Source organism: Mesoplodon densirostris, chromosome 1 (genome assembly GCF_025265405.1).
Source record: "Mesoplodon densirostris isolate mMesDen1 chromosome 1, mMesDen1 primary haplotype, whole genome shotgun sequence".
Classification (NCBI taxonomy): Eukaryota; Metazoa; Chordata; class Mammalia; order Artiodactyla; family Ziphiidae; genus Mesoplodon; species Mesoplodon densirostris.
Window position 1 is genome coordinate 34,108,266 of NC_082661.1, and position 12,683 is coordinate 34,120,948.

General features: G+C 42.3%; 2 protein-coding genes across 6 annotated transcripts in view; one reads left to right on the top strand and one right to left on the bottom strand.

Moving 5' to 3' along the window:
• Nucleotides 1–490: 490 nt before the first annotated feature.
• On the bottom strand, nucleotides 491–10,895 carry LOC132492400 (small ribosomal subunit protein eS4, X isoform-like). 2 transcript variants are annotated; one of them, XM_060101887.1, is made up of 2 exons: nucleotides 6,484–6,519; nucleotides 491–1,410 (listed from the first exon to the last, which is right to left on the bottom strand). In XM_060101887.1, the coding sequence occupies exons 1-2, from the start codon at nucleotides 6,500–6,502 to the stop codon at nucleotides 572–574; spliced, it is 858 nt and encodes a 285-aa protein (XP_059957870.1). In that variant the 5' UTR covers nucleotides 6,503–6,519; the 3' UTR covers nucleotides 491–571. The 2 variants fall into 2 exon arrangements, with proteins under 2 accessions (XP_059957870.1, XP_059957881.1); XM_060101898.1 differs by lacking the exon at nucleotides 6,484–6,519 and adding an exon at nucleotides 10,809–10,895 and having other exon boundaries at nucleotides 493–1,410.
• Nucleotides 10,896–10,955: 60 nt separating this feature from the next.
• NOC3L (NOC3 like DNA replication regulator) overlaps nucleotides 10,956–12,683 on the top strand; it is a 48,752-nt gene continuing 47,024 nt past the window's right edge. For all 4 annotated transcript variants that reach the window (XR_009532810.1, XM_060101875.1, XM_060101855.1 and 1 more), the window contains exons 1-2: nucleotides 10,956–11,095; nucleotides 12,087–12,294. Coding sequence is in view for 3 of the 4 variants with exons in the window: in XM_060101875.1 (XP_059957858.1) it covers nucleotides 11,087–11,095; nucleotides 12,087–12,294 (217 nt within the window). In the remaining variant the exon portion in view is untranslated. The remainder of the gene's footprint in view (nucleotides 11,096–12,086; nucleotides 12,295–12,683) is intronic.

Here is a 12,683-nt window from a genome sequence, read left to right on the forward strand (position 1 = left end):
CTATGGTCAACTAATCTATGACAAGGAGGCAAGGATATACAGTGCAGAAAAGACAGTCTCTTCAATAAGCAGTGCTGGGAAAACTGGACAGCTACATGTAAAAGAAGGAAATGAGGACACTCCCTAACACCACACACAAAAATAAACTCAAATGGATTAGAGACCTAAATGTAAGACCAGACACTATAAAACTCTTAGAGGAGGGCCTCCCTGGTGGCGCAGTGGTTGAGAGTCCGCCTGCCGATGCAGGGGATACGGGTTCGTGCCCCGGTCTGGGAGGATCCCATATGCCGTGGAGCGGCTGGGCCCGTGAGCCATGGCCGCTGAGCCTGTGCATCCGGAGCCTGTGCTCCGCAACGGGAGAGGCCACAACAGTGAGAGGCCCGCGTACCACAAAAAAAAAAAAAAAAAAACAAAAAAAAACTCTTAGAGGAAACATAGGAAGAACACTCTTTGACATAAATCACAGCAAGATCTTTTTTATTTTTTTTTAACACTAAAGAGGCTTTTAATTATGTAGCATCATTTCTAAGTACAAAGACTTTCCCAATCATGTCATTTAGAGATCATTTTATCCACTGCTCTGTTTGGCTGCCAGTCTCCTGTCTCTCTCCTCAGCAATGGTAAGGCGGATACCCTTTCCACGAGGAAGAGAGATCCATGGTTTGTTGCCTTTGCCAATAACGAAAATGTTGGAGAGCCGGGTGGCAAAGCTATTGCCATTGGCATCTTTCACATGAACTACATCAAAAGAACCAGGATGTCTCTCCCGGTTAGTGATCACACCAATTCTTCCCAGGTTAGCACCTCCAGTCACCATGCACAGGTTACCAGTGTCAAATTTGATGAAATCAGTAATCTTGCCAGTCTCCAAATCAATCTGAATGGTGTCATTCACCTTGATGAGGGGATCAGGGTAGCGGATGGTGCGAGCATCATGGGTCACCAGATGAGGGATTCCTTTTGTCCCCACAAAGATCCTTCTCACTTTGCATAACTTATACTTGGCCTCCTCAGGTGTAATACGATGAACAGCAAAGCAACCCTTGGTGTCATAGATCAGACGAAAATTCTCTCCAGTCTTGTCAATGCTGATGACATCCATAAAACCAGCAGGGTAGGTTATATCAGTGCGGACCTTGCCATCAATCTTAATGAAACGTTGCATGCAGATCTTCTTTACTTCATCTCCTGTTAGGGCATATTTAAGTCTGTTCCTTAGGAAAATAATTACGGGGAGACATTCCCTCAGCTTGTGGGGACCGGTAGATGGACGAGGAGCAAACACACCAGTCAGTTTATCCAGCATCCAATGCTTTGGAGCTGCTACGCGCTTCAGGTGCTTCTTGGGACCACGAGCCATGGCTGCGCTAGGCACGGAAAGCAGCAAGATCTTTTTTGATCCACCTCCTGGAGTAATGGAAATAAAAGCAAAAATAAACAAATGACACCTAATGAAACTTAAAACCTTTTGCAAAGCAAAGGAAACTACAAATAAGATGAAAAGACAACCCTCAGAATGGGAGAAAATATTTGCAAACGAATCAACTGACAAAGGATTAATCTCCAAAATATATAAACAGCTCATGCAGCTCAATATTAGAAAAACAAACAATCCAATCAAAAAATGGGCAGAAGACTTAAATAGACATTTCTCCAAAGAAGACATACAGATGGCCAAGAAGCACATGAAAAGCTGCTCAACATCACTAATTATTAGAGAAATGCAAATCAAAACTACCATGAGGTATCACCTCACACCTCACAGTTAGAAGGGGCATCACCAGAAAATCTACAAACAACAAATGCTGGAGAGGGTGTGGAGAAAAGGGGACCCTCTTGCACTGTTGGTGGGAATGTAAATGGATACAGCCACTATGGAGAACAGTATGGAGGGTCCTTAAAAAACTAAAAATAGAATTATCATATGACCCAGCAATCCCACTACTGGGCATATAACCAGAGAAAACCATAATTCAAAAAGACACATGCACCCCAATGTTCATTGCAGCACTATTTACAATAGCCAGGTCTTGGAAGCAACCTAAATGCCCATTGACAGACGAATGGATAAAGAAGATGTGGCACATATATACAATGGAATATTATTCAGCCATAAAGAGGAACAAAATTGGGTCATTTGTAGAGACGTGGATGGGTCTAGACACTGTCATAAGAGTGAAGTCAGTCAGAAAGAGAAAAACAAATATCGTATATTAATGCACTTATGTGGAACCTAGAAAAATGGTACAGATGAACTGGTTTGCAGGGCAGAAATAGAGACACAGATGTAGAGAACAAACGTATGGACACCAATGGGGGAAAGTGGTGGTGGTGGTGGTGGTGTGATGAATTGGAAGATTGGGAGTGATATATATACACTAACATGTATAAAATAGATAACTAATAAGAACCTGCTGTATAAAAAAATAAAATTCAAAAATTCAAAAAAAAAAAGAATAGGCTGAACTAAGATTATGCAGTGCCATCCTGAGATTTAAAATCTAGATGCATGGGTCTCACATCTCAAGCTTCTTTAGGGACCAGTAAGGCTGATGGATATCAGACAACAGGAAGTAGTGGGGCCTGTGGGGGAACCGAGACTGAATACTGAGTGTATGCCCCACCTAAAGGCATTAAAAAATCAGTCAAAAATATCACACACACACACACAATTTTAACCAAACAAAACTATTCCTCTGGCAGAGTCTGGCCCATGAGCCTCTAGTTTGTGCCCCTGTGACTGCTCTAAATTCTAGAGAAAAGAGCTGACCATGTCAAAGAAATAAGTAACAGAAAACATCCAGAAGAGCCACGGTAATCAAAATCTACAACAAGCAAATGGGGTATATAAATTTATACCTAGAATTCATCTTAATTCATCAGTTAAATTTAATCCCCCAAAACAGTAAATATTTATTGATTATTTGTAGATACAAAATAATGACCTAAGTGTCTGGGGTTAAAAGATGGAATATGTTACTACTTCTGTACTTTGGTATTTAGTTCTCAGTTCAGGTCCTACAAGGTTTTATGAATGGGCAGTTACACAGGTTACAGGTTACAAAATAACTTTTATTGTCTGCTCAGTAGAAAAATCAGTCCCTCATGCTGTCCATGATTTAAATCTCACCTACATGTCCATTCAGCTTTAAACCTATTATAGTCATGTAATGTCCTGTATCCTAAAATTGTCTCTTGTCTATCTATATAAAAATTTCGATCGGTGATAATAACTTATGTTTGAATTCCAGTGCCTACTCAGGTCCCAGTAAAGATGCTCAATAAATGTTCACTGAACCCAAAACTAATGTTTTTGAAATACGTCCACAAATTTTTTGATATTTTCTCTTCAAAAAAGTGAACTCTGGGAATTCCCTGGCAGTCCAGTGGTTAGAAATCCACGCTTTCACTGCTGAGGGCATAGGTTCAATCCCTGGTCGGGCAACTAAGATCCCACAAGACACACGGCACAGCCTAAGAAAAAAGAAAAAAGTGAACTCTAACTCCCCTATCATTAGGAGTGGTCTGAATTAAGTGACTCACTTTTAATAAACTGAACAGTGGAAGTGATGACTTCCAAGACTAGATCTTAAAAAGGCATTAGAGTTTTCCTCTTGCTCTCTCTTGGATAACTTGCTCTGGGGGAAGCCAGTTGCTGTGTCATGAAGACATTCAAGCAGCCCTATGGTAGCAAGAAACTGAAGCTTCCTGCCAACAGCCAGTAAGGAACTGATGCTTCTTGCCAAGAGCCATATGAGTGAGCCATCTTAGAAGTTAATCCTTGAGCCTCAGTAAAGTCTTTATACGACTGCAGCCTTGACCAACAGCTAGATTGCAACTTCCAGAACCAGAACCATCCTGATAAACCACTCCTAAAGTCCAGATCCACAGACACTGTGTGAAATAATAAATGTTTATTATTGTTTTAAGTTGTTAACTTTTAGGGTAATTTGTTAAGCAGAAATAGATAACTCATACGCCTACTGAAATTATCATCGTTATGATATACACACGTCTTATGTCTAAAACCTAGCTGTTTTGGAGCCTCTTTCACCTACGTCCTTCCCCTCCTCCACTTCCCATTTTTGCCACCTCCAGAAGCCACCCATTCCCCTTTTTCTGGATATTAAAAAGTCTTAATAGAATATTAAAAAGTCATTTTGCTCCTAATGGGCCCAAGAGAGGGATTGCTCAGGGTCAGATCTTTATCTTCTTTCTAATGTGACAGATGTTGGAGGAGATATTTTGGATCATCCAGACCTCTCATCAATCTATTCATAAATATCCACTTAATTCAGTTATGTATCCATTTATTCACCCGAGAGGATTTTAATTATAATCAGCAGTGTCAGCTTGGAAAATGAAGGAAAGCAATCAGAAGCATAAATGCCACCTAAACAGGTCTTCGGAGTGTATGTGGATATGCCCATAAGTGGAAGTATTTTCAGACTTGTGAGCAGGGGAAGGACTTGACCTTTGGTGATAGATGGAGTAGAAAATATTACAATAAGCAGGGGTAGCATTGTGAGAGGTATGAAAATGATATACAGGATACCTTAGATGTTCGTTTCATTCTACAGTCTCTTCCCCGCTCAGCATACTTTCCAGCAGCTTTAGCACAGAGGCTGAGACAATGTGCCCTTGTTTTACAGAGTATTGGTTTACAGAGAGCTCCTAGCAGAGTCTGGTACAGAGAGGAGAGTGAGCAACTATTGCTGCCAAAGGGAGTATCAGAAACTGGACATGACTTTGTGCATGGAATCTACTTCCCCTTCCCCACAGATTTTGGAAAGCAATGAATAAATAAAGAGTGGCTCTCTGGGCTTCCCTGGTGGCGCAGTGGTTGAGAGTCCGCCTGCCGATGCAGGGGACACGGGTTCGTGCCCTGGTCCGGGAAGATCCCACATGCCGCGGAGCGGCTAGGCCTGTGAGCCATGGCTGCTGGGCCTGCGCATCCAGAGCCTGTGCTCCACAACGGGAGAGGCCACAGCAGTGAGAAGCCCACGTAATGCAAAAAAAAAAAAAAAGAGTGGCTCTGAACAGTCGATGCAAGTAAAGAAAGAGGAAACGTCAAGTCTTAGAAGTTTAATTTATCAACAAAAGTCTTAAATAGAAAAGAACATATATCACAGTCCTAGGAGAATCCCTCTTTAATTGTTTCCTGTCTATATTATTGCAGATTAGAGAAAAAAACTTAAGGTATTTGATCTCTTTTGCTGAAAACCACCCCCACTGATGGGACTGGCATCTTATTACATTTCCCACCTGATATAACACCGACTTGACTACACTATAATTATCTAATCCTCAGATTTATTAACTTTAAAATGGAGCCAATATTTATCTCATAAGATTATTGAGGATAAAGTAAGATAATTATATTTAGGGAAATATAAAAAGTGCTTCATAAATGATAATTGTCTTAGGTTGGGGGTCCCCGAATTTGACCGAGTCAAGGTGTTATGAGTTGAATTGTGTGCCCCACAAAAGATACTAAAATTCACATCCCTAGTACCTACAAATGTGACTTTATTTGGAAATAGGGTCTTTGCACATGTAATTAAGTTGTGATATGGTCATCAGAGTGGGTTCTTGATCCAATATAACCAGTGTTCTTATATGAGGGGAAGATGGCCACGTGAAGACACAGAGACACAGGGAGAATGCTATGTAAAGATGGAGGCAGAGACTGGAGTGATGCATTTACAAACCAAAGAATGCCATGGATTGCCAGCCATCACCAGAAGCTAGGAGGGATGCATGGAATAGACTTTTCCTCAGAACCCTGAAGAGGAACCAATTGCACCAACACCTTTACTGTATTTCCAACTTCTGGCCTCCAGAACTGTGAGAGAATAAAATTCTGTTGTTTTAAGCCACACAATTTATGGTATTTTGTTACAGCAGCTCCAGGAAACTAATACACAAGGATTTGAGAGTATGTGGTTTATCTTGGAACCACTGATAGCAGAGTGAGGAAGTGAGACTGGGAAGAGAAGGCCTGTAAGAGTGGGCTGATGGGTAAGTTACCTCTGCAGGTGGGGCTCAACCCTTTTGTAGACTCCTGGAGACAATGTGGAAGATGCCTCAGAGTTGTACTGCTTCTCAGGAGTGAGGACATTGGTATACTCATTAGTACAAATGTTGGTATATTAGTGTTCTATGGCCGCTGTAACAAATCACCACAAATTTGGTGGCTGAAAACAACAGAAACTTATTCTCTCACAGGTCTAGGGGCCAGAAGTCTGAAATCAGTACCCCTGGAATCATGCAGTGAGCAGGGTCACCCTCCCTCTAGAGGCTCTAGGGGAGAATCTGCTCCTTGCCTCTTCCCCCTTCTGATGGCTGCTGGCACTCCTTGACTTGTTGCTACATCACTACACTCTCTGCCTCTGTGGCAACAATGCCTCCTCCTCTTCTGTGTGAAATCTCTCTCTGCCTAGGCTCGTAAGAACACATGTGATTGCATTTAGGGCCCACCTGGACACTCAAGAATCATCTCCCCATCTCCAGATCCTTAATCATACCTTTGGCTCTACAACATAAAATTCCAGTTTCAGGGCCTGATATCTTCAGAGGACATTTTACAGCCTACCACAGTTGGTATATGTATGTATCCTTCAGCTTCCATTTGTCATTGGTTGAAGGCTGCTCTCAGGGGTGAAAATTCCTTGGCACTTCTGGCCTGTCCTGCAGGGGTTGAGAAAAACTCCTCAGGTGAAAAGTTGCAAGCCCTTGCAGAGGACTTTTTTCCAGCATGTATGGAGGAAGTGCTGAGAGGATGTCAGTGGGATGACAACAACAACATCTGCTACGTTATTTTGTTATTATTTAGGTTTTTGGTTAATTTTAAATTGAATAATTAATCATTAGTTCTAATTATGGTTATTTGCTATTTTAGCCTGATTTTCTGATGACACATAATATAAATTATTTGCACTATCTGAACTTAGAAAATATTATCCCACCTACCTGAACTTTGTCATTTCTACAAGGGTCCACTTAAATATACATTGCTCTGTCCTTTCCTCCAAAGCAGCTTTTTTTTATCGTTTTTCTTTTTTTAGCACCTGTGCAATCGCTTATTAATCTCTATTTGGTCATGCATAATTATCTTTCTCAACTATATATATATTCCTCAACTATATTTTAGCATTGACGAAGGTAGAGGAATGACACGTATATTTTCAAATTCTTGATGTTGGGACTTTGGAGACTTATAATTATAATCTGGTACCTTTAGTAATTTTTCATAAGAAAATATGAAGCATCTACTTTGAACCTATTACGTGCTTTTAGTTTTTTCAAGGTCCCTTGTTATAACGTATAAATTATCTTGTGGGACAGGAAACTCTGAAGCCTTATTGTACTTTGTCCACTTAGTGACAATTTTCAAACCAGTTTGTTTATAGAAAACAGAACTGTAATATGGTGAATGGCTGAGAAATCCCTGGCTTATTTCTAAAGATCTCTGGAATATCAGGATTCTGGCTGTGGGTAAATGAATGAAATAGGCAACGTTGGAAGAGGTACAAGTGAAAAATATAGTTTCATTTTGAACATGGTGATCTGAAGTTCCATGGTTATCTTCTGGAGATGTCCAGGAGGTAGGTGGTTACAAGACTGAAGCTTGAGGGAGAGATATGGACTGGATGAAAGATTTAGGAATCTCTTTGCATTAGGTAGATGGATGAGATCACACCAGAAGAGCAAGTAGAACATAAAGAGAAGTAGAAAAGTGGGCCTGGGACTTCCCTGGTGGTGCAGTGCTAAAGAATCCTCCTGCCAATGCAGGGGACATGGGTTCGAGCCCTAGTCCGGGAAGATCCCACATGCCACAGAGCAACTAAGCCCGTGCACCACAACTACTGAGCCTGCACTCTAGAGACCATGAGCCACAACTACTGAGCCTGTGAGCCACAACTACTGAAGCCCACACACCTAGAGCCCGTACTCCGCAATAAGAGAAGCCACTGCAATGAGAAGCCCGCGCACTGCAACGAAGAGTAGCCCCCGCTCGCTGCGGCTAGAGAAGGCCCGCGTGCAGCAACGAAGATCCAACGCAGCCAAAAATAAATAAATTAAAAAAAAAAACTTAATAGGGCCTCCCTGGTGGCGCAAGTGGTTGAGAGTCCGCCTGCCGATGCAGGGGATACGGGTTCGTGCCCCGGTCTGGGAGGATCCCATATGCCGCGGAGCGGCTGGGCCCGTGAGCCATGGCCGCTGAGCCTGTGCGTCCGGAGCCTGCGCGTCCGGAGCCTGTGCTCCGCAACGGGGGAGGCCACAACAGTGAGAGGCCCGCATACCGCAAAAAAAAAAAAAAAAAAAAAAAAAAAAAAAACTTAATAATTGTGTCTGAGATTAAAAAAAAAAAAAGTGGGCCAACGGTGGAACCCTGAGAGTCACCTACATTGAAGAGGCAGGAGGAAGAAAGAATGGAAGTAGGAGGAGAACATGGGGAAGAGGCTGTTAAGGGAGCCAAGAGAGTCAAAATTCTAATGTGAGAAAGGAAAAATGCAGCAGAGAGATCTAATAAAGTTAAAAAAAGGAAAAAAATGATGTAATTCTGTGTACACTTAAAAAAATTTCACAACTTGGAGGTTCCTGGTGATCTTAATGAGAGCAGTTTCAGTGGAGTGTTATGGGCAGAGTCTCAAAAGGGCTCAGAGGAATCTCTGGGTACAATACCTGTGAAGCTAGTTTGGGGTAGTCCAGTGACCCCTCTTAGCTCAAGTGTCCAGGAAAGCTATGGAAGATCCAAGAGGATCTAGAGCCCAAACTGAGCTTAGCAGTGATTTGAGTGAATGGGAAATGACACAAAGCTGGGGACGACATAACTGAGAAACCAGAAGATTACATTAGTAAGAATCATGTAAACTTCCATTTGTTAAGTTTGCGTTTAAATAACAGACTGCTCAAAATCAAGATGGGAGAGATTTAGCTTGGCAACAACTGCTTAAAAATCATCCAAAGATTTTTAGTTGATTATAAACTTAAAATGGGCCAAGACTATGACTTAATTCTTAAAAAGGCTAGCACAGGCTTGGGCTGTGATAACAGAGAAGAGGAAGTGGAGATAAAACTAGTTTTTGCGTTTTTTGTTTTTGTTTTTTTCTAAGTAAAGAGAAACAGGGAAGGAGGAAAATAAAACAGCAATTAAAAGGAGATGGAGTCATTAGGAAAAAAATTAAGGATGGAAGAGATTTCAGTGTATTTATTGGCCAAGGGGAAAGATCCATTAGGGAGAGAAAGAATACAGGAGAAAAGGGATAATTAGTGATACATGGAGTCGGATGAAGCTGGGAGAAGTTGGTTTTGAACTGAAATGGGGATGCCTCACCCTTGGAGAGACTGGACGGAAGGCTGAAAGGATGGGAGTGACCACAGATAAGCTGTTATGTTTGGGAAGGAATTCAGACACTTGGGAAGAGCACAGGATAATGTTCTCAATTTGCTTGATGAAGTAATATTCCAGTGGGGCAGGTTCTGCTGTTTCTGAGAGTGTGTGTAAAGAAGACAGAGCAATGGGGAAATTGGGGAAGTTGGAAGGGAGGGTAAGAAGAGTTCTGGATAGAATGGGATTCTTGATCTTTGAAGGGGGATCCAGAAATTGGCAGGTTTCCTCTCAGTCTCTATAAGACCAACACCCACTAACTAGGGAGGTCAGATTCTTTGGAGCCTCTGCTGGCTTTTCCCCTCTGGCTCAGGACTGCTAGGCCAGACTCTGTCAGGGATGTGCTCAGAATCACAGACTTAAAAAAAAAAAAAATCTGAAGTGGAATTTTAAAATTTATTCATGAAAAAAGTCTTTGAGAGACAATCATTTTGAAAAACATACTCTTATTCTTGCAATGCCTAAATCGTCCTGTTAAAACTCATGACTGGCGGAATTACTAAGCAGACAGTATAATTTACAGAAGAGTAATAGTTGTAAGATACTGAAATGCAGATGAATCTCACTGATATAACTCTTAATCAGACAGTGGTTAAAATTAAGGCAAAAAGTGTTTCAAAATAAAACATTAAGAATCATGGACTTTTCAATATCCTGGTTGTTATATCATAGCTTTGCAAGTTGTTACCTTTGGGAGAAACTGGCTAAAGGATATATGGGATCTCTATTATATATATATATATATATATATTTTTTTTTTTTTTTTTTTTTTTGCGGTACGCGGGCCTCTCACTGTTGTGGCCTCTCCCGTTGCGAAGCACAGGCTCCGGACGCGCAGGCTCAGCGGCCATGGCTCACGGGCCCAGCCGCTCCGCGGCATATGGGATCTTCCCGGACCGGGGCACGAACCCGTGTCCCCTGAATCGGCAGGTGGACTCTTAACCACTAAACCACCAGGGAAGCCCTCTATTATATTGTATAACTGCATGGAAATCTACAATTGTCTCAAAATAAAAATTTAATTTAAAAAAATCATAGACTTTTGAGCGCCGAACGGTCATGAGAAATCATTAGCCATTCCACAAACGCGCCCAGAGAGCTTGTCGAGGGCCAGGCGAGGGGCGGGTACTACATGAAAGGAATAAGCTCTTCTCTGTCCTCACGACTTTACGGGAGGAAAGCTGACTACAAAACTCAGCATCTATAAAAGAAAGATGAGACGAGCTACAACCTACAACAAGCTAAACACGAGGAGAGGTACAAAATGCAGGCAGGTTTTTAAAAAAATCGTCCTCCCGTTCTGAGGGGAGAAGCCCGACTTCCTGAAGAATTTCAAAGAAACAGAGCAGGAGTCAAAGATTCAAAAACCCTGTGAAGTGAACCCCCCCCCCCCCGCCACAGGACCATTCACCTTTAGCGATTCCCGGTTCCGTGTGTGCTCATGTGCGTGAACGCCGCGTCGCCGCCGGCCCAGGGACACGAGAACGTCACCGCAAACGGGCGCGTGTCCGCTCTTGTCTACGGAAGTCCCGCCCCCATTTCCGGCGGCGGAGGGTGGGAAGGGGCTAGGGGAAGCTTCCGGCTAGAGCAGCGTTGCTGGTTTCGCACGTGTGTTTCCCCTTCGGGATTCCCGGATTACCCCTGCCCCTGGTGAATTTATCGGGCCTGGGTTCCCCTGCAGATTTAAAGATGAAGGTGGTGAGTGTCCTTAGAAGCCCGGTCCCCGCGGCTTATGGCCCCTTTGGCTCACAAAGTCGCTCCCTGGTGTAGCCTTTCGGCGGTTCTCGCCCTTGTACGGGGGGCGGTGGCCTAGATTAGGGGGTCCCTCCTGGCTCTAAGCGCTCTCAGCTTCCCCGCCCTTAGACCTGGCTCCTTTTTCATCGCCCGCTGTGCGTGCTTGGCTTTAAGGGACCGCAATGAGACTAGCACGGAGTCTTGAGTTCATACATAGGATGTCAGATTTGAAGGGTTCTACAAGACCGTCTTCTGAACCCGTTATTTCACAGATGAGAAGTAGGGTCCTGCCTTCAATGAGCTTATGAGTTGTGGGACCTGAGTTAAGTCCGTTTTTTTCTCCCTAAAGGGTAGGAGATAGAAAAGCGAGTAATTTCTGAGTGAGAGGTCACCAGCAAGAGAGTTGTAATCTACATACCCGAATTCAGTTTTGCTTTCCTTAGTTTAAGGGTCTTTGACAAATCACATAAACTCTTTAAGCCGTAGCTTCCCCAGTAATATGAGGATAACAGCAGTCGCTACTTAACTAGGCTGTTGGAGGTAATATGTTAGAGCACTTTGTAAACAGTAAAGCGATATGTAAACGTCAGTGATTGCAAAAGACAACCAGCATTTTGCTCTTAGTATGCCAAACTACAGGCGTTAAGCTAGCCTTGAATAACCGTTTACTACTAGCTTAGTGGTTCTTCACCTTTTTTCGAGTCTTAGACTCCTTTGAGCAGCTGTGGATTCTGGTCACAGGAAGACCTCTGTTGAATAACTGATGATCTAGTGCCATTCTGTAGGATTACTGCCATAGTGTGGTTTTAGATCTTATATCCAAGACCCATGGCTGTGAGACATTAAAATTGTGGAATTGGTCTAATGAAATTTTATAATCAATTCTCTTTAACCTGATTTTAAAAATAATTTAAATTTCTGGGTATGCAGTGCTTCTTCTGTTGTTGTTTTCTAGAGAAGAAATAAAAAACAGGTCCCAAGCTTTCGGAAGTTGCTAAAAACTAGTAAAGTCAAACTTGAAAACAAGCTAAAAAACAAACAATTTAAACAACAAAGCACTATCAAGAAGTACCGAAAAGAACAGAGGAAACTAAGACAAGCTGTAAAAGATGCTGTGTCTAAGAAACCTATTCCACTGGAGGACCCAAAGGAAAAACGACCAGGTAATTGTGAAAACATTCATGTGTTCCAGTTTCCATTGATTTGTTTTAAAATGTTCTTCATGGAATAACTTGGCTTTCTAGTAATCACTCTTCTTGTTCTCAGGTCTTCCTAAGAGTAGGTAAGGATCGTAGTCCTGTATGCTTTATCACAGTTAGTATGAGAAAACATTTCAGTACAGTAGTCATAGTGAGAAAGAGCGAGACTCTCAGTTTGTCTAGAAAGCAGATCTGAAGATACAATACATACTTGGGAAAACAGACTCAGAGTAGCAAAATGTAAATAATTGTTGGGCATGCCAGTGCTGCCACTTTTCCACCCACTGGCAGTTAGCTAAGGTAAGAGCGTTGCTTTTCTCTGGTGCATTCTTCACAGTGTTGCTAAGTTTCAC